This window comes from Carcharodon carcharias, chromosome 7, assembly GCF_017639515.1.
Source record: "Carcharodon carcharias isolate sCarCar2 chromosome 7, sCarCar2.pri, whole genome shotgun sequence".
NCBI classification, from domain to species: domain Eukaryota; kingdom Metazoa; phylum Chordata; class Chondrichthyes; order Lamniformes; family Lamnidae; genus Carcharodon; species Carcharodon carcharias.
Window position 1 is genome coordinate 42,235,594 of NC_054473.1, and position 22,818 is coordinate 42,258,411.

Below are 22,818 nucleotides of genomic sequence, written 5' to 3' on the forward strand. Positions count from 1 at the left end.
ATCACTATTTTAAACAAAAAAAACACTCTCATTGATAAGAACAAAATTCAATACACATAAATTCCTTCAACTAATGTCTAATGAAAACAAACATTTCTATTCTATAATCATTTAGAGCTGTCAATCAAACTTCTCACTTAACAGGCCCCCCCACTATAATAATCATAAAATCAGTCATTGCAGCACAAATCCTATAATGATAACCCTCAATCTTATATCAACAGACAGAATGAAATATCAAGCACTGATTTATTTGAACTCCAGACTGTTTTTAAAATTTAAAGCAGAGTTAAATCCATTTGACAGTTTTAATTTTGACAGTTATTGGACAGTTCTTTGACAGTTCTAATTAGTTCATGTACAATCCCAAAGCATGCCTTATGTCTCCCAAAGGGTGGCTTACGTACTCCAAAGAATGCCTTACCTCTCCCAAAGGTGTCCTGGGACCATAATCAAACACACCTTACCTCTCCAAAGGAGTACCCTGGCTATCCAAATGAATCCACCAAGTTCAGATTACCATTTACCTGGCCTAATCTGCACACTCCGGGTTTCAAACTCCTGACCTACCAAAATCGCACTTCAGTGGAGGCAGCTGATGGTTTAAATGGCCAGCTGCCTCTGTAAAACGTGCATGCGTGAAACCTGGCCTGAGTCCAGTCCTGGCTCAGTGAAAATAGGAAATGCTGTATTTGGGGGTGGGTCTTAGGATTTTCAGACATTTCTACTATTTTCGCCACAAGTCTTTCTAGTTAGTAAGCAATTATCAGGGTCAAATTTATAACATATCTGTACTCATTACTGTCAACTCACTGCACCCTGTTGAAAAGAAATGGAACTGTTCAAAATCTACTGTTTATTACCGTGTACAGGTACCGGGCCCCATATCTGGGAAGCTCGGAACCAGATGTGTGTCAGATTTGGGGATTTTACGGAATTTGGGTCCTAGGCCTAGCATATGCTTATAATAAATAAAGAATGAAAGGATTTTATTCAAATTGCTACCCAGGGCATCAGCAGGTTTTCGGGTCCTTACAGATTTTAGGACACCGGATAAGGGGTTCGGTACCTGTAGCAGGTCAACATAATCAGAAATATCCCTTTTGCATTTTCATAAACCTCTGACTGCTGAGGATTCTGGCATTATTTTTTGTTGTTGCATCAGTTATTGACAATAATACTGTCTACAATATTTTGAGAATAAAGCCATCAAATGAATCTCTTAAATCAGATTTTGAGCTTTCACTCAGTTATGAAACTCTTAAGGGAGAAAGAAGTTAAACATGGCTGTTTTTGGAAGATTTTATTTGTCATCTAAGATCATTTAATTTAATCAAAAACAAATTTTGACACTTTGTACTGTCTAAAATATGTTCACATTGAAACTAGTGTTTCAGCTCTAAATAGGTTCAAATTTAAGTAAAAATTATAAAGAAAAACTCCTGCACATTGAATTACTTCTGGCACAAAATTATGAGCATCCCAACAACACAAAAATAAATCACAAGACTACTAGTGTGTTTGAAAATTGAAGTTTTGCAGCTGTTTTACAGGTTTACTTTCATCAATTTTCAGAAGTTATTTATAGCACATTGAAGGGAATGATTGGGTTGGCTAATCTACTCTCTGAATGAAATGCCAACATAACGGCTGTGACTGAATTGCATGCTGCAATTGCACACATACTGACAAATGTAATGGCCTGGATTTCGTGGTCAGTGGCAAAGTGATGGTACTAGTTCGCTGATCTTGAATAAAGCTGCCCACAAAGATCAAGCAATTTCGATGTCATGGATTTCCACTTTCCCAAAGCCAGTTTGAATTTGGTGTCAAGGGGATCTTTAGGTATCCAGCACTAGTGCTGTCATCAAGCAGGGTAAGCAGGCATTCACATTGAGGCATTCTCACTGACAGCAAACCAGGAAGTAAAACGCATTGATTTTTTTTCACTTTTAATTAGAATTTTACAGAGAATGAAATAAACTGTTGGGACTTACAGATAGGATTAAGAAAGTAGCTGAATTATTATAAACAAACTTCTTAAAAATCTTTTAAAACGTGTATTTTTTATCATGATGGAGAAAATTAACATTCTACAAATATAAAATATAAAATTAGCTTTTCAGGGACAGTAAGAATATCATAAACTTAGTACACCTTGAAAAACCCATTTACACCTCATTCAACAAGGCATAACATTTCCAAGGGTGGTTATAGTGACGCTAATAGCTTAAAGGGGCAAGTTTTCATCAGTTCAGTGATTTCTACTTGATTGCAACCTGAGAGGACTTCAACAGCGCACCCTGTGGAGGATGGTGTTAGCTGATAGCAACTTCTGGATTTTTAAACGTCATTACTCCCACAAAATTTGGGCCATTGTATTTCTTAATCAGTTTTGCCCTTTATTTGTTATTTTAGTTTGTTAATATTTTTTGCATAAATGAAAAAATAGCTTATATTATCCAAACTACCAGAAATAATGAAACACATGTTGCTGGTCTAAAAAGGCTGTTATTTAGTGACAATTAAATCGATATCAACACTAAGTGCTAACCAATTTTTCTTAATCTTGGAGAAAACTTGAATACATTTCAACAAAGATAAACAGATTTTATTGAATACTATAATAAGCTAGTGATGCCCACACCCTGTGGAAAAAAAATCAGTAAAAAAAAATCATTAGATTATATATACCTTTCCCCAGGAACTAAAGAAACACATTACAACAGTAAAACTTCGCAATTCAAATCATAAATCAAACTACACAAAAACCACATTGGGAGCATTTGCAGCATGAAATATCTTTCAAATTTCCCACAGCAAATGACACATTAGTTCTAATTCAGCTCTGCCCTGTTACAGCACTAACATTAACCTACTGTCTGCACCAACTGTAGTCATATTTGGTTTGTGTACATCAACATGAAATAAGTGAAGCATTACACGGATGAAGTTTAAGTAGTGAGATAAATGCATTCCTGCAGGTGGCTCTACATTTTCTAGATAGGTGCATTTAACTTTATAAAAAGGAATTCCTTTATAAAAAATCTGGGTTGCCTTCTGCAGACCATTTTTATTCTAAGAGAGGAAGGGTGAACAAATACACAGAAGTAAATGAAGCCATAATAAAAATAATATACTGAGGAAGAAGACACCAGAGATTAACACAATAACAACAGAATATCAAATTCGGAATTGGTTCAAAGGAAATTAAATGAGCTAAAATATATGAAACTGCAAGGTTCTAAAAACTAAAAGGACATCATGAAAGAACTAGCTCTTTGGGCAGCTGACAAGGGAAGTCAGGGACAGCATAAAAGCTAAAGAGAAAGCATACAATGTGGTGAAGAGCAGTGGGAAACCAGGGGATTGGGAAGCCTACAAAGACCAAAAAAGGACAACTAAAAACGAAATAAGGAGGGAGAAGATTAAATATGAGGGTAAACTAGCCAGTAATATAAAAGAAGATTGCAAGAGTTTTTTTTAGATATATAAGGGGTAGGAGAGAGGCAAAAGTGGACATTGGGCCGCTGGAAAATGATGCTGGAGAAGTAGTAGTGGGGATCAAAGAAATGGCGGAGGAACGGAATAGGTATTTTGCGCAGTCTTCACTGTGGAAGAAACGAGTGACATCCCCAAAGTTCAAGAGAGTCGGGGGACAGAGGTGAGTATAGTGGCCATTACCAAGGAGAAGGTGCTAGGAAAACTGAAAGGTCTGAAGGTGGATAAATCACCTGGACCAGATGGATTACACCCCAGAGTTCTGAAGGAGATAGCTGAAGAGATAGTTAGCGGTGATCTTTCAGGAATCACTGGAGTTAGGGAGGGTCCCAGAGGATTGGAAAATCGCTAATGTAACCCCCCTGTTTAAGAAGGGAGTGAGGCAAAAGATGGGAAATTACAGGCCGATTAGCCTGACCTTGGTCGTTGGTAAGATTTTAGAGTCCATTATTAAGGATGAGATTTCAGAATACTTGGAAGTGCATGGTAAAATAGGGCAAAGTCAGCATGGTTTCATCAAGGGGAGGTAATGCCTGACTAATGTTAGAATTCTTTGAGGAGGTAACGAGTAGGTTAGACAAAGGAGAGCCAATGGATGTTATCTAATTGGACTTCCAGAAGGCCTTTGACAAGGTGCCGCACAGGAGGCTAAGATAAGAGCCCATGGTGCTAGAGGCAAGGTACTAGCATGGATAGAAGATTGGCTGTCTGGCAGGAGGCAGAGAGTGGGGATAAGGGGGTCCTTCTCAGGGTGGCGGCCTGTGACGAGTGGAGTTCTGCAGGGGTCAGTGTCGGGACCACAACTTTTCACTTTATACATTAATGATCTAGATGAGGAACTGAGGGCATATTGGCTAAGTTTGCAGATGATACAAAGATAGGTGGAGGGACAGGTAGTATTGAGGAGGTGGGGAGGCTGCAGAAGGATTTGCACAGGTTAGGAGAATGGGCAAAGAAGTGGCAGATGGAATACAATGTGGGGAAGTGTGAGGTCATGCACTTTGGGAGGAAAAATAGAGGCATGGACTATTTTCTAAATGGGGAGAGAATTCAGAAATCTGGAGTGCAAAGGGACTGCTGCACTAGTCCAGGATTCTCTTAAGGTTAACTTACAGGTTGACGCGGTAGTTAGGAAGGCAAATGCAATGTTGGCATTTATTTTGAGAGGACTAGAATATAAAAGCAGGGATGTGCTGCTGAGGCTTTATAAGGCTCTGGTCAGACCACATTTAGAATACTGTGAGCAATTTTGGGCCCCGTATCTCAGAGAGGATGTTCTGGCCCTGGAGAGGGTCCAGAGGAGGTTCACGAGAATGACCTCAGGAATGAAAGGCTTAACATATGAGGAACGTTTGAGGACTCTGGGTCTATACTCAGAGAAATGGAATTTAGAAGGATGAGGGGGGGATCTGATTGAAACTTACGGAATACTGAAAGGCCTGGATAGAGTGGACGTGGGGAAGATGTTTCCATTAGTAGGAGAGACTAGGATCCGAGTGCACAGCCTCAGAGTAAAGGGAAGACCTTTTAGAACAGAGATGAGGAGAAACTTCTTTAGCCAGAGAGTGGTGAATCTATGGAATTCATTGCCACAGAAGGCTGTGGAGGCCAGGTCATTGAGTGTATTTAAGACTGAGATAGATAGGTTCTTGATTGGTAAGGGGATCAAAGGTTACTGGGAGATGGCGGGAGAATGGGGTTGAGAAACTTATCAGCGATGATTGAATGGCGGAGCAGACTCAATGGGCCGAATGGCCTAACTTCTGCTCCTATGTCTTATGGTCTTATGGTGCAACACAGCGTGCACACATATTAATAAGAGTGATTGAAAGGAAGCATTATTCTTCCATGTGGGCAAATCATTCTGTTGTACTTACGGCATTGGTCTATGCCGACATGTAGGCTGTCTGCTCAGCATGCTAGTCAGGCAACAGCGCTTGATAGCCAAAAAGGGGGCAAGAAAATAAGTTAGAAATATGAAAAATAAAAGCAATACTTTATTTACATATATTGTATTTTTTGACATGTTGGAAGAAGAGCCTTACATTTTTTCATTGTTCTGTAGATTTTTCAAGCTACACACTAACTGGATCTGAGAACGTTGATGAATGACCCACTCTTAGATCTATGGCAGTTAGATGAAATTCATGAATTAGTTACTCAGAAGTGACCACAAGTACATAGGCTAAAGCAGTTCTAAATTATCCACGCTCTATTCCCAGGTACGTGGTTCATGGTACACTCAGTGTTTTTCCACATCAAAATTGCTGAGCAAGGGAATTTAGTGCCATAAAAATTCTAACAAACTAATTTATGGATCTCATAATTTCAGTGGAAAATCATATTTCTTACCAATGAGTCACAACACAAAACAATACACTTTTCAATGTTATTTTTGCCTAATATTAGGGGCGTCAATATGTGCATAGAAATGGAGAAGTATATTTTTTGCAGCTAGCCTGCTCTTCAGTTTGATGGCCAGTGCACTTCCCAAAGAATGCTTTGTCCTCCACAGCTCTTTTTTGCACACAAAGTAGGCACAATGAGGTCCATTTAGTCTCCAAAGGTAATAACAGGATCTGTGTTAGCCATGGAGCACTGGCTAATGCTGCTTGAGCTCAGAACTGAAGAATGGCAACCATGGAATTCCATCACAATGTAACTTGGCAGCTTGGTGAGAAAGACGGAGAAAAAATTGAGGAAAACGATTTTTTTTCACCTCTGGGAAATGGGTTTAGTCTGATACCAACAAGAACATCTTGTATTTATATTGTGTCTTTAATATAATAAAATATCCAAGGCGTTTCACAGGACCATTGTAAAACAAAATTTTACATTGAGCCATTAACGAGATATTAGGATGATCAACCAAAAGCTTGGTCAAAACTCTATTTTTAATGGAGCATCTTAAAGGAGGAAAGAGAGGTTTAAGGAGGGAACTCCAGAGGCTTGGGCTTTAGCAGCTAAAGGCGCAGCCACAAATAATGAACCAATTAAAATAGGGGTTTCTCAAGAGGCCAGAATTAGAGGACTACTGATATCTCAAATGGTTGTTGGGGCTGGAGAAGGTTACAGAGATAGAGAATGCCGAGGCCATTGAGGAAATTGAAAGCAAGGGTGGGAATTTTAAATTTGAGATGTTGCTTAATTGGGATCCAATGTAGGCCAGGGAGCACAGGGGGAAATAATCTTCTGATGAAAAATCTTCAACCTGAAACGTTTACTCTATTTCTCTCTCCATAGATGCTGCCAAACTTGTTGAATGTTTGCAGCATTTAGTTTTTACTTCAGATTTCCAGTGTCTAGAGTATTCTGTTTTCATATTTGTGGAAATTGTCTTCTGTCTGGGCTGCCCTGCTTGATGCGAGTTTGACAGCTCTGAATCAGTGTTCTTTGCCAGTGTTCGGTAATAGTAGAAAATAGCTGATAATTTTGCACAAATCCATAATAAAATTGTCAGTTTTATTTAAATCCACAGGAATTGCTGTTATAAGATGTGGAAATACAGCACTGATATGGTGAGACTTGTTTCCCTGACATTAGTGTAATGTTGGGCAGTGTATCAGAAGCATTATGCTGCACAATCCATTGCTATACCTGATATGTCAATTGCAGGCTGTTGACTTTCAAGTATCTAGGGTGTCCATCAAACAAATGGATTTGGAACCTTGATTATGCAAATTAGTTTAATTGCGCTTATTTTCAGACACTATTTGCTCCACCCAATTAATCAGGATCTTCAACTGCCTAACCAGTAGTCCTTAAAGGCACGGCTAAAGGCTGCCCTCAAATAGGGAAGTGAATTTTTAATAATTTTGTTTCTGTGAAGCTAGGAGAGGCACTGGTCTGGGCTTACTCTCGTCAACTCACCTCTTGGAAAGCGGGTATCTGCAGGCTGGTTTGGCATCACCATCAACCAATTTCTTTAGGCTCCAACTTGTGAGCTGCACCCAGGAACTGTTAGTGGTTTTATGCAGATGAGGCCAAATGTCTAATTTTGAGTGGGCCTCAGGTAACATCATTGGACATGTGATGACCATTTTGCAGTGGTTTCCAGCAGGAAACCAGTTTCTCAGCCTCTACGTTTACACTTATTAGCTTTCCAGCAGGGGTTACTGCACCAGAGATGGAAACTTGGCTAAAATTAATCTTAGGGTGTATTCATTCACTTAGCACAAAAAGAACTGGGTCAGTGCTCCAGTTTAATGCACCACACAGTTCCCTTTCTAAATATTTTACAAATTATTAAAACCAATTAATTTAATGCTTTGCCATTGTGGGGAAACTCTTTGCTCAGCTTATAGTTTTGCCAACTTAAAGTTCTCCTTTAAAAAGTGATGTAAAATATAAATTCAAGAACCATCAGAATTTGCCAAAACTAGTTTTTTGCTGAGATATTTATGAATGAATCTGAATAGCTCAAATGTTCGGCAATATATCGTCAAGATAATAATTATGAGGTTACCACGCTCCAGTACAGGATAAAATCAGTGATATATATTTTATAGAGTGTATGTGCTGCATCGATGTGAGCTTGACCAACTGCAAATGCAAGGGACAGGATTGTTCATATTGGGTTTGGACCTTGACGTCAGGGTCAAATGCATATCCCGACCTCGCATTATGTCAGGAGCGGTAATCCATCATCACTTTTGGCTAGACTGGCCAATTAGTGGCCAGAGGGCATGCTCACCGTCCAATTAAGGATGGTGGGAGGGCACCTGCTCGCGAAGTTGAAGGACCAATAGGAGGCCTTCCAGCACTGAAGGATCTGCAGCTTGACATTGTAATTAAGGGAGAAGGGGGGCATGTCCAACCTGAGCACTTTGAGATATTTGAAATAAAAAATGGCCGCAGCTGCTGGACCACCACTGTAGGCAGAGGAATCTGAGAGAGATCTTGGAGTGTTGGTCCTGTAGTCTGATGTTGGGAGGTTGCTTCCAGTCACCCGCCGCCAGTCACCTGCCACAGGGGCTCATAGGCTGACTGGAAAATTCCAATTGGTTTCTTATCATTGGCCTTGGTTGACCTGTTAATTAGCTTAACAAGCTACCCACTGTTTGCAAATGAGAAGCCTGATCTGCCCTTCCTGAAAATGGCTCAGGTGTGCGATGGTGTTGGCAAACCAGCTGAAATTATGCATCCAGCCATCTCAGTTCCTTCCCCCACTGGCCTCTGAAAATCTTCCCAAGATTCTCGAAACCTAGTAATAATATTTGTGAAGGTCATTTCTAAATTTGACAAATTTAGTTATAATGATCTATTTGTTAAATGCTAATTATATTTCCTTGGTTTCAAAATAAGACATTGTTCATACTAAACAGTACATGCATGCAAAAACAGAAACATGCACTTGAGAACACAATTAGAAAAAGAAACATAAGAAAGCATGGAATCTGTTCAGTTACAATGCTTGATAATTAAAAAGAGGGTAATGTGTGCTGAAATGCTGCCGCAGACCTCAGATGCTGGATACATTCATTTCTACATCATTCGGTCTTCTTTTGGATTGAAGTATTTTTGTCTGATTTTATGATGACTGCCAGGGTTGTCTTTGAAATGATATGCTCTTGGGGTCTCAGAAAAATTCAAGCTGTTACCAGGCAATCGTGTTGCTTCAAAGGTCTCAGTCTTTGACTCATGCTAGTTCATAGTATTTTCCTGTTTTTGGATCAAAGTAACAATTCAAACAGGGATCGTACAACAGATCCAGCACTTCATCCTGATCTTCAGTATTACTTGCAGTATCATCTGTCAAATATAACACCAAAGGATTAGGAGGCAAAAATGAAAACATTCTATTTTCTTAAAATGTCTTCCTCTGCACTTTTTACATTTTGGCTCAAGACACCAAGATCATTGAATAATGTAGGAGTCATAGTAGATTCGCTCACTTGCATGAAAAACAATAAGTTAGTACATATTTTGCACCAATTACCTCTAATGCTGGCAATTCATCAAAGCTAAATTTATTGATTATATCTTTTTTCTTCTAATACTTTTAAGATTCAACCTTCAATAATTTCACCTATGAATCACAAGGCTGTAGGTTCAAGTTCTACTTCAGGACTTGAGCGCAACAATTTAGGCTGCCACTCCAGTGCAGTACTGACAGAGTGTCACACTGGAGTGACAGCCATCTTTCGGATGAGACATTAAAGGGAGGCCCTGTCTGCCTTCTCAGTTGGACATAAAAGCTCAGCTGTGCAGCCAAATCTCTAGATCTATGTTTTTTTCCTGTTTGTGTTTCACTTTGAAAAAAAATCTACTTAACATTTACAGAAGGAAGCTAAACTTGTTGGTAGAATTGGGAAATATTTTGTAATTCATTAAGATTGAACATTATATTCAAATTCCCTCATCCTCACATTTTGCTGGTGGGTGCAAATATATTTTCAATATTAAACATGCAATGGAAGTACAGCTGATAAATAACAAACATTTGTTCTTATCAAAAGAAATATTTGTGTTTGATATGCAGACTGCCAGAATTTCAAACATAGCAAGATACTACTCTTTAATCCCATTTTAACAAATACTTTGAAGTTATTAGAAATTCCCAAATTTTGTGATTAAAACTCTCGGACTGCTTAGATATCTAATGTTATCATTAAAAATTCCAATCAGTGCTTTGATAAAATGAATAGACATCAGCACCCAAATGTTGCGCACTAAGTAATTATTGCTTAAGTATTCATTTATAATGAATCATTATATATATCCTGTCATATATCATACTCTATTCCTTAGACGCACATAGAGCTATGGGGAGGCACGGGGAGGCCATTTGGCCTATTGAGTCGATGCTAGCTCTCTGCAGAGCGATCCAGTCAGTCTCATTCCCCCACTTTAATCCAGTAGTTTATTTCCCATCATATTTCTTTTGAAATCATTTATCATCTCCACTTCAATCACCCTTATAGGCAACGCGTTCTGGATCATTATCACTCATTACATTAAAAAGTTCTTTCTCATATTCCCCCTGCATCTCCTGCCCAAAACCTTAAACATGTGTCCCCTAGTCCTTGTATGACCTGCAAATGGGAACAGCTTTTTTTGTCTACCTTATCTAAACCAGTCATAATCTTGTACCTTTATCAAAACTCTCCTCAATCTCCTTTGCTCCAACGTGAACACCCCGAGCTTTTCCAACCTAACCTTGTAGCTAAAATCACATCCCTAGAATCATTCTGGTAAATCTCCTCTGCACCCTCTCAAGGACCCTCATTTCCTTCCTAAAGTGTGGTGACCAAAACTGGGCATTATACTCGAGTTGTGGCCTAACCAGAAAGGTTCAACGTAACTTCCCTGCTTTTGCACTCAATATTTATTTTTGAAGTCCAAGATCCCATGTGCTTTGCTAATTACTCTTTCAATATGTCCTGAGACCTTCAAAGACTTATGCACTTAAAACCTGAGGCCCCTCTGTCCCTGCACTCTCTAGCACTGTGCCATTAAGTCTATATTGTATATTGCATCCATTTGTCTTGGTAAGTTGTTAAGTACAAAAGATATGAAATTCTCATACTTCCTAAATCCTGAAGAACGGCAGGTTGCTCGGGTGAAAGGGTATTTTTCAGATCTTTCAGCTGTTCACTGGGTAGAATGATGGGGGGACTGTAAATATTACCCCAGTCACTGTAAGACATAAGAAAATAACAATTTAATAAAATGGAAAATAAATTACAGCTAAATGTTATGTTGGAAAAACCTAATCAATATCAATTGCAAAAACATTTCTGAAGATGATATGGGGCAGAAACATTCAACTGGCTACTGAAATATAACAGAATTAGTAATTAAATTACTATTATGATTAGTATTGTATCTATAGCATCACTAAACTCTTTGGGTTAACTTAACTGGTTGTTGACTAGGTTGCTAGATGGAGTGCTGAAGGTTCATGGAGTGAGAAAATACTGCAAAAATGGAGTTCAGCCCCCTGGATGATCATTACATTATAATATATTGCACCATAATATTATGTTAAGAAAGTCAATCATCATTAAATTATAATTAATCAGCAAATATAACAAGGAGGAATTTAAGACATCTTAAACACAAAACTGCATTCTTTTTGTGCTTAATAACTTCAGGATAATTTGATATGCAGTTCAAGTACTGCAAGGAATTAATTCTGACAGACCTGAGGTAGGTGAGGGTTGAGGGGTAGACCCAATATGTTACTGCATTTTAATTTTGGTAGCTTAACAGAGAGGAAATTATAATTTTGAAATATTGACCATAAAATTAAACCATTGTTTTAATACATCTTATGAGAGAACTAGAAACAGTGCATCTAACTTTTTCATCTGAAATTGCATTATTATTCATACAAAATTGGAGAGGTGTATTTTATAATTAAAAATTGAAATAGCTTTAGATGTGTTTTCATCCTGGCAAATACAGCCACTCATACAAATTGAACAGCACAGCTGTTAAAAGGGTCCATTCACTCACAAAATATGTGCATCATTTCTCAAAGGCAGTAAAATCACTCATTACTTTTATTGACCAAAGTGGGTCACGAGATTCCAACTGTTCCATCACATCATAGGCTTCACATCCAACCACTTAATATTTCAATGTTGACTTCAGGGTATGCTGCTTTGCTTTTGGTACCTGATGTGATTGTTCCAACTTAATAACCATGGTTATCAGTGCATGAGAGCTTGCCACTCCATCACGTTCACTTGAAGAACTATCTAAGAAGCAAATATCATTACTTACCATTATTTCCATGGAGTGGGGTGTGAAAATTCTTTTTAATATACACAAAACATTTTCCTATATATCTTATAGTGAATGCTGATGTGTCACACCCTGTACGAGAAATAATGTTTGTCAGAAAATGGACTGGAACTTGTACATTAGGTTTGTCCATCTATCCACATTCAAAATTACAGCCTTGACAGGGTAATTATTTTAAAATATTTTTTTAAATGGAGGTTAATAGTTTAATGTCAAATTAGATACGTTTCTATCAGAAAATAACATTTTGGGATCAGTATATATGAGTAACTGGAGATTTGACATGTGGCAAATATTGCATGTTTGGGAGGGACTATGGCTGCCAAAGCTGTGCATATTGAGGTTTTTCAAATGGCATTTCTGAGCCACGTGTAGACTAAATAATAGAGATTGATTACTATGATTTGGGTCAACAATTCTATTATTATTGTATCATGTGACTACCAGGAGGGTAGAAGGTGAACTAAAAGGACCTTGGCTTTTTTTACTTCTTGTAATTCTAGTAATGGTGGGGGAATTTCAGTACTGAAAAATAAAACATATTTCAATTTTTTTAAACCTAGGATCAGAATTTAACAATTGAAAGTTTGCACAGCACAGATGATATGCAAAGCAAGATTCCCTCTGCACCTAAGTCCAAACCAACTTCAAAAAGTCTGGCTTTAAACCAGAGAAACCTTTCTAAGATCCACATTTTGCATAGCCTTTTTCTTCAGTCCAATTAGTTTTGAATTGTGCAGTGCTCTTTACTACAGCCTTGTGCTGTCTAGAAGCCAATTGTATTGAGCACCAACACATTTTGGAACAATTTCACTATTTTCCGGCAAAAAGGAATTCGAAAAAAGAATTAGTTTTAAAGAGAAGTATTTTCACATAGTTATAAAAAGGTACTGAATGATAACTGGTTGAGAGGCTGAGAAAAATAGACTACAAGCAGATAAAAGCAAAATACTACAGGGGCAGAATTTTTCATATGGCAGGCAGGCTCGGCAGTTGCGGGTGGGGGCAGGCGTAGAGCCGATTGCTGCCCGCGAGCCGCCATTTTACTTGGGTGGGTCAATTAAGGCCCGCCCAATGTAAGACACAACCGGTAGCACGCTACCTGTGCGAGCGGGAGGAGGAGGGAAAGAGCACTTCAATCTTCCTGAGGCACAGAGCTGGGCAATTATTGCACATGTGCACACGTCAGGACTTCTGAAGGGGCTTGATGTATGCCATTGCTACATTTGCTGCTGATGGCATCAGAAGATCTGGCCTAATGTTTCAGGTTATTCCATTAGTATTCAAAGAAATTAGAGATTTAACAGTATTTAAGCAAGTAAAAAGGCAAGGAAAGTGTGGGAGAAATGGGAGGAACAAAAGGGAAAGTCTATGCTCTGATAGAAGTCAGGAGAGTTCATGAGATTGGTCCCTGGGTTGAGAGGGTTGTCCTATGATGAGAGGTTGAGCAAATTGGATCTATATTCTCTGGAGTTTAGAAGAATGAGGGGTGATTTCATTCAAACATTCAAGGTTATGAAGGGGCTTGACAGGGTAGACACTGAGATGTTAGGCAGGGTTTTCCAGTCCCACCAGCAGTGGGTGGAATGGGAAAATTCGGAATGTGGCCAAAGGTCTGTTTCCTGCCAGCATAAAAATGGCTTGCAGTTTTCCGCTCCCGAGTTTCATGGTGGGTCAGGTAGCCCGCAGCGCCATGTTGGGAAACATATTTGCATGTATTTGAATATCATGAATTCTCATTAAAAACCTAGCTCGCTGGAATCATGCACCCCCCTCCAAATTACCTGGCCACACTAGTGTGAATCATGACCAGATGAAACAAATGTGCACCTGACGAATGGCACTTCACTTGCAACCTCGAGGTTTGTATGGGCAGTGCTCACTTACCTTTCACAGTGCTGCGTTTGTGGCTGCGCTCGCGGCTGCTCCAACTCCGTGCCGAGGCTGCTCAGGCAAGACCAGCTGGAAGTTGGGAGGGGGAAACATTGGAAGGCAAAGACTTGATTGGAAGTGGAGGGGCGTGGTGAGAAAAGACAGAGGCAAAGGAAGTGGTTGGAAGGCAAAGGCTTGAGGGGGAGGGGGGGCTTGAGTGGAGCCCAGGGGGGAAGGGGAGGAAAGAGAACATGACTCAGCTGGTCAGGGGCAGGGTGGGGCTGGGAATGACTGGGAAAGGGTATTCAGAGACACACAACTAGGGGGTGGGATGACTTGGGAAGGGATGGACAGAGAACATGACTGCGGGGAGGGTAGGGATGACTGGGGAAAGGGTGTTCAGAGACACAAGACTGAGGGAGGGGGATGACTGGGGAAAGGATGGACAGAGACACATGACTGGGGTGGGGTGGCAATTAGGCAGGGCTAGAAAGCATAGGCAGTCCTGTTCTAATACGTACCATGTAACAAGGCTGTGCTTGGCGCGCAAGTCCAGGTCCCAGCCCAGGGAGGGGGAGGGCCTGTCTGTCCCTTGTCAGTCGTGCACAGCATGGTGTGCAGGGTATGATCAATCCCTCACACACTTTGGTCTCGGGGTGTTGGTGGCTTAGGACTGCGCCACAGGTGGCACAGTAGCGGTCAGGAGGAGGCATCTGCAGCCTGTAAATTGGGAACAAAAGGCAGAATTTCCCCCCGTTGATGGGGGGGGGGAAGTTTAGAAGCAGGTGCGTGGAGGCGTGCCTCCGATCGGCGCCCCCAGTCGGGGGAGTGCTATCATTTTATGTGGGTGGGCCAATTAAGGCCCGCCCAGCGTGACATCCGCCAGGTATGCACTCCCTGTGTGGGCAGTGGGGGGTGGGGAATCCCTAAACTGAGAGTGCACTCTTTCGCGCATGCTCACAGAAGAGCGCATTCATCCTCCTGAGGCTAAGTGCTGCCTCAGGAAGTTTGGCGCCAAATTTAAAAATGTTAACAATAGAAAAAAAAATTATCCTGACATGTCCCCTCATGTGACACTAGTGTGAATCATGACCAGATGAAACAAATGTGTACCTGATGAATGGCACTTCACTTGCAACCTCGAGGTTTGTATGTGACACTGTCACATGAGTTGGGACATGTCTGTCACTTTCATTAACACTTTTATTAAAAATTTAAAACCCTACATGAAACCTCATGAGGTTTCATGCTTTTTCCAATGCCCGCCAGGGCTCCTGGCCTGCCCGCCAATGTTAAGGTTGGACAAGCAGGTCCATTAAATACTTTAATTACTTTGTCAATGACCTCAATTGGCCATTGACAGGTTGGCAGGCGCACAGCTGATTCTGCTGAGCCCCCACCCACCTGAAAATTGAAATGCGGTGGGGTGATGCAGCCACTACAATTCATCAACAGAAAAGGCTTCCACTCTCTCAACGTGCAGCTGATCTGTGACCACCTGTAGTAGATTATGCAGGTCTGTGCGAGACACCCTTGGAGCTCGCACAACTCTTACATCAGATCTTCAAGAGCCCTCAGTGCATTCAGGATTGGCTCATCGTTGATAAAGGCTACCCCCAAAAGACGTGTGGCTAATGACAACTATTCGGAGGCCATAGAGTGCTTCAGAGGAGAGGTACAATACGGCTCAATCTGTCACATGCTCCTTGATTGAGCAGACCATTGGCATGCTGAAGATGCATTTCAGTAGTCTGGACCAGTTAGATGGTGCTCTCCAGTACTCTCCCCAAAGGGTGTCCTGCATCATTGTAGTTTGCTGTGTGCAACACAACCTGGCACTCCAAAGGGGGATGAGTTGCCAGATGGAGATGGAGGAGCTGCACATCTCCTCCGATTAGGAGGGCATCGAGAAAGATGAGCTCGATGAGGGTGAGGAGGTTGAGGCAATAGCATGGACCAGATGCTGTAGACGTACCCGTGAGATCCTTTTAGCCACAAGTTCCAGGAGAATGATGATGACTAGCTCATATGAGCCTGTTTCACCTGTGCCCTCCATGCAGGCTCTACAATAGCACCTTCTTTCATATCCTCAGCATCTCAATGAAAGACATCAGTCTCTGAATGAGCAGTTACAATCTTATGTGACAATAGCCTCATCCTTGGAAGGCTAGGCAGCCTCTGGAGCTGGTGGCATTCTGTTATGGATAAGCACTCCACCAGGGCACATTGTGAAGAAAGTAGGCATGGTTCAGTCTTTTCAAGCATCGCGCCAACAATTCACTGCCCATGGCAGCCTTTAAGAGGCAAGAGCAGCACTGCAAACCTCAGCCCATGCATAGCGGTATGCCTGGAGCATTGCAAGGTGCCTCAAGGAGGACAATCATCAATCGCTTTAACACCTGAGGTCTGATCTAAATCCGGGCTGCACTATTTCTCCACAGGCCATCCTCCTGCAAGAATAATGTTCTAGCCTCATGATCATACTGAGTCCCCAGCATGAGATTGTTCTTTAGGACGCAGTGATCTGACATTCTCAGTCATGGATGTGAGCCTGAGAGTCCGGTCACCTTTGTGTGCACAGGGAGAGCTTCAGCAGCATCATCTCTGACCATTGACAAGCACTCATTACTGAGCCTTCATATGGAGCTTCCCAAATTCCTGTCCAGCGATGCCTCGGCATCAGTAGCCCCAAAAATGCCAACACTATATTTAGGCATTAATTAGTAACTTTGTTCAGATATAGTGGAGCTTCGCTCTGAGCCCATTTGAGGCCTCCACATTTTCATTCCAGCAGTTTCAGATATACGCACAGAAAGCTGTCATACTGAAAACATTGTCACAATCAGATAATCATGTCGATTGCCCATCGGAGAGCTGGCTCGGGGTTAATGTCAAGCCACGCTAGCCAGACCTTCAGGTTCAGAGCGGCATCCTTCCATTTAATAGTCCAGCATGATGAGCCTGGACACACACCTCTGATCTCACATAGTCGTTACTGTTTAGCAGATATTTCAGGAGTCACCAAGTGTCCGCTAGGTCCATAGCTCTGCATTATGCAAGTGGAGCATGGAAACTACCATAGGGGTGATGTCTAGCTGCTCTCGCGGTCACAACTTCATGCTACAGGTCGTCATGAGCACCTAAGATCCCAGACTTTAATTTGAAATTTAGCCCATACTCAAACATGACAGACGTTACATGGAGGCCATTGAAAGATGCATCAAGTTAGATTGACTCCAATGCGGCTCGATATCACAATCTATAAGATCCACATCGAACAGTCTTCAGTGCAGAAGCATCAGGAAAATAAGCCAAACTGCAAAATCTACTCATGAGGCCACATATGATCCTCTGATGCAAGTCTAAGAAATGCACTGCCCAACCATCACTTTGATAGAGCAAGAGGCCTTGCTCATGTTGCTGCTGTGGACATAAAGGCAAATCATTGTACTGAGATTGTGCAAGACACCATAGAGCTGAATCACGCGATGGGAGATTAGTGAGGAGGGAGAGCATCTATTACACTTATATGACCTCAGCGCATTGCATCAGATAGATGAACCATTCACTAGATGAGAATCTCAGAGAAACACAATATATTTACAGTTGTACAAAATATATACAGTGACTGAACACCCATGCCACCTTTGGGCTTTTAAAATTTCTTAATTTTTCTTATCCTACCACTACGTCTTGGTGCAGCCCCAATATCCACAGCAGAGGTGGAGACAGCCTGCTGACTGCTATGTCCTGTTGTCTGTGATGCCTTGTTGGGCATCCTCTGGAGGGCCCAGGTCTGCTTTGGGTCTCCTGCTGTGGGACAGGTGCACCTCCCTTGGCCTGAGGAGGTGGAGTTGCTGGGGTCACAGGCAGAGGGCTCTTGGAATGGTTGGACAGCTCTGGAGGGTCCTGGGTGGATTTCCCTTGGGTGTCCAGCTGATGCTCCTCCTCCCTGTGGATGCCCGAGGGCTACTTCCTGGCCCTTGAGGAGAAAGGTCTCCTGGAGGGAGATCGAGGTGCCCAGTCTCCCTCTCATCTAGCCACTGCTGGAATGCTCTAATGGCAGAAGTGATGCTGCGCAGATCCGAGCACACATTCAGCACAAACTGTTGCACCAAGGTCTCCATGGGGGTCACCACCCTTCCATTGGTGACCTCAATGCACTGGCATGTTGGCACAACAGCATCAGACCGAATGCGGCTAGACTCCTCCATCCTCTGTTCTAATCAGGTGACGACCTCTGACAACCCTGCCTGTCTTTGAGCTCTAACATCACTCTAAGGGCTGATTCAAAAGGATTGTCATTAGACTCAGACTCAGCAGGTGCCTGGCCTCCAGCAGTCCTCCCAGTGTCAGTGACCTTGCTTCCATCTGCTGTGGACTGGAATCTGTACTGTGTTCACCAGGTGGTGACCCCAAGCCTGCTCTAAAATTAGGTCCCACTGAAGCTTGTGTCTCTGCGCTGGTGGAGGTGCAGGTGAATGCAGTGACGGCTCTACATCTAGTGGGTCCTCAGGATACTCATGCGAGGTGGTCTGGGGTTGAGGCTGATGGGATGACTGGCAGTGTGACTCCTCCTTTTCTTGTTGGTGTCTATAATAGAGAAAAGAAAATTAATGATTGGCTGGATAGTCACCGACATTAAAAGGCATTCACAGTTTTGGAGGGTGGGCGAAGACTAGTGGATGGGGCCTCACTGGCTTGTTGGGGACACTGATCTCGCATTCAGTGCAGGAATGGTCCCAGTCCTCACCTGCCAGCTCTGCCGCCTTCTCCTCAAAGGGCATGAGTGGTCTGACATCCAGCATCCCCCTCTGTACTAGGAACTTTCCCTGTTGTTGTGGGCAATCTTTTCCTGCACAATGACAGACGGAAAGACTGTGAGCAGGACAGATACCAAAGCAGATGATAAGCTTGCCTGACTTCTGTGTTTGCTGATTGGACTTATGCAAGGGCTGAAGACATGACATGTGCAGGATGTGACAAGAGATGAAGATGTAAATGCGTGTGTGAGAGAATCAGTGATGATTCTCTGGTGCAGATACAATGGGCTGAATGGCCACTTTCTGCGCCATAACTTTTCTATGGTTGTATGATGATGTCCCTTGTGCTGGTATTGTGTGAGATCCCTGTGGACTGTAAACCCGCGAATGCCGATGGCCTTGTGAAAGTATGAGTAGAGACTGAGGAGAAGTTTGACTTCCCCTGATGTAGCAGATGACATCATTGATCCTTTTTCTGCACTGGATAGTGGTCCTCTTCTGGAGACTGCTGGCACTGACAACACTGGTGACCTCCTCCCAAGTCTTGGTGGTGAGGTTGGTGGACCTCTGGCTTCCATCATGGGATAAAGGCCTCCCACTGGTCCTCGACTGCCTGGAGGAGTGCCACCAGTGCCTTGCGTTTATCTCTTCTCAGGGCCATCACTTGCCACAAGTCCTTGGCTGCAGAGATTGACTGTGTGCAGGTGCCATATAAATACAGTGCCTGGAAATATGAGCTAATGAGGTAATGGCAGGGTGGACGAATCCCAGCCTTCCGTACCACGAGATACGGCGCGCTGCACGTTTATGCATACATAATGAGGTGAAAAGGGAATGATCCAGCACAGCAACCCCCACACCAGCCGGTGGGAGCCACGTGGCTTTCCTGCCCACCGCTACACTTAAGTCTCTGGAGCATAAAGTTCCACCCGTTGTTTCCCCTGGCTGGGGAATCTAGAGCAAGGGGTCACTGTTTCAGGATAAAAGGCCAATCATTTAAAACTGAGATGAGAAGAAATTTCTTCACTCAAAGGATTGTGAATCTTTGGAATTCTCTACACCAGATAGTTGTTGATGCACCATCATTGAATGCATTTAATGCTGAGATAAACAGATTTTTGGTCTCTTAGGGAGTTAAGGAATATGGGTGTGGGCTGGAAAGAGCTGAAGTCCAAGGTCAGCCATGATTGTATTGAATGACGGACAGGCCTCGACAGTCCTTATGGGCTTCTCCTGCTCCTATTTCTTGTTTTATATTCTTATGAATGATTAAATGACAAGCAAAAGGGACAAGTTGTTGTTGTAGCTGCCAGGAAGTTTAAGTACAAAACAAATATCACACAAAATTATTACACTCTTCTTGTATATAAGGCCTTGATTAAGCTTTATTTAGAACAGTGTCCAGCTTTGGTCCTTCACAAGGTGAGTAATACAAACACCCTGGAAAAGGTTCAGGAGAGAGCAACTTGGCTGATATTAATTTGAAGGTCATGTTATACAAAAACATTGAACTGTGCAATAAATTGCAACTAGTGCAATCAGTGCAAATCCACTGCAAATATTTTTTTAAAAAATGAACAAGCTCCTGAATGTGGTTGATATCATATAGGAAGTGGCTGGGACATTGGAAGATGCATCTCCTGGTCACTGCTTTTTCCTGGAAACTAGGATTGAAAACACATTTCTCCAGGATGTTTCCACCACCATGCCCCCTGGCCAAATGCTGGCATGGCTCACATTTTTATCTGTCCAGCAATATTCTCATTTCAGACAGGGTTAAAACATTGAGTCATTGGGCAGGCATTGACCTTGCCCCTCTCTTACAGCAGCAGATCAGAGCCTTAATTCTTCTAGTGACTGTTACTGGCCAAATCAAAATCCACTGACCTCCAAGATCCAGGATACAATAATAGCTACTACAAACAAATACAAACAAAAAGAAACAAGGGGAAAGTACATCAAATATCTTGTGGAAGGTAGGAATGATCAAAAACAAGGTCATTTGAACTAGAAAATAACACATTGCAAGTGAAATGAATCAGGAAACCAGATAGAAATTGACAGCTAGCTCAGATTCCAACAGCCTATGATTCAGAATATCAATCAACAGCTGCCTTGATCTCTAATCCTTTATCTGCAAAATCAATTTAACAGCACAAACAAGTAAAAAAATCCAATTGGGAGAAAAAGAAAAATGAAACTGAAACATAAAAATTATGATAAATGACAAACATAAATTAATTATGGTCTGGCCAAGTAGTATATACTGACAACTATCAACAATTCTTCCATATTTCTTTGCTAATAAAAAGCAAACTAACAAACAAACAAAAATAACTACAAGGTGTGATTTTGAACTTTCAATATAAGGTTATTTTGCAATGGAGTTGAACAGAAAATTTATTTTAATATCATTCAAGATATTGAGCATTTTTTCTGTTGTTTTGTTTGAACAGGAGTTTATTGTAACCAACAAGTTTGGGACCCGACTGTTTGAAATTGACAATTCAGATAGACTTGCATTTATATATTTTCACAACTACAGAATGACTCGAAGAGCTATACAGCCAAGCAAATACTTTTGAAATGTGGTCGCTATTGTAATGTAGGAAACATGGCATCCAACTTGCACACAGTAAGCGTCCACAGACAGCAAGGTAATAATGATCAGATAATCAGTTCTTTTTTTAAAGTGGTGTTGGGTGAGGGGTAAATATGGGCCAGGAGACCAGGATACTCTTGCTCTTCTTCAAAATAGTGTCATGGGAACTTTTATGCCTATCTCAGGGTGCAATGAGGGTCTCGGTTGAACATATCTGAAAGATGTCATCTCTGACAGTGCAGCACTCTCTCAGTACTGCACTGGAGTGCTAGCCTAGTATTTTGTGTTAAACTCTTTGGGTGAGACTTCAACCCACAACCTTTCCACTTTGAGGCAAGAGTTCAACCCAATGAGAAATGGCTGACTCTGTCGGCACAAATCAAACTCTTGATTAAATTAATTTTACCTCAACCAGAAATTACATCTGTGCATTGATGCTTGTTGTACTCTGGAAAAAGTATGAGGCATAAAAATCCTTAACAATAACTAGTTGCATTACATTTGTGGTGGAGTTAGACTGTAGGTCAGATTTCAGGATCTAGAATGCCTCGCTCATGAATTACAGTTAATCAACCACAAACAAAACCAGGTGAAACTTACCACTTACCTCTCAAGATGCAAGATTTGTTTTATTTTATTTCTCCATTCTACCTGCACCAGTATTATCCTCAATGGGAAATGAGGTAGTGGTTGGGTGGATTTGCCAAATACAACACTTTAAATGATGCATGAATAAATTGAACTCAATACAAGTAAATAGCTTTGAGAAAAAAATTGCTAATATCTGCCAAAATCCAACATTGTGATTGCCTCTGTTGTCATTTTCTACGTTTCAAGTCAGTATGTTTGTTTTCTTAATAATAATGCAGTACAAACAGAAATCTTTCAAATTTGTAGTTAATGGATTTCTGCTAAGGCTAATGTAATATGTAAGTTGATTGATATGTACAGCTGGGACTTAAAGAATTACTGAAGTGTGCATCAGCTAAGCATCTTGCTGCTTTCAAAAACAAAAAAATTACGAATACATTCATAAATAAGCATGTACTAACAAAGCAAAATTAACATCCATGTGCTCAATTACTACTTCACTTTAGGAAATTCTCATTGTCAAATGAGATAAATTCAGATTATTTTTCCAGCACACATGGTGAAACACTTGAGTAAATATTAATATAACAAGGAGCCTTGGAATAGAAATTTGTCTCGAGCAGAAGCACAAAATGAATGGTATCGCACGGCCCAACTGTTTTGCACCCTGTCCAATGGGAGCAGCCAATGGGATACCACTCATCTTGCCTTACTGGCCAAGACAAATTTCTATCCTAA

The 22,818-nt window shown here is 41.4% G+C and overlaps 1 protein-coding gene across 1 annotated transcript in view; it reads right to left on the minus strand.

Moving 5' to 3' along the window:
• Positions 1–8,859: 8,859 nt before the first annotated feature.
• Positions 8,860–22,818, minus strand: part of cfap20dc (CFAP20 domain containing) — a 557,307-nt gene continuing 543,348 nt past the window's right edge. Inside the window, exons 19-20 of the mRNA XM_041191616.1 lie at positions 11,030–11,139; positions 8,860–9,252 (exon numbers count right to left, since the gene is read on the minus strand). Of these exons, the coding sequence (XP_041047550.1) occupies positions 9,140–9,252; positions 11,030–11,139 (223 nt within the window). The 3' untranslated portion in view covers positions 8,860–9,139. The remainder of the gene's footprint in view (positions 9,253–11,029; positions 11,140–22,818) is intronic.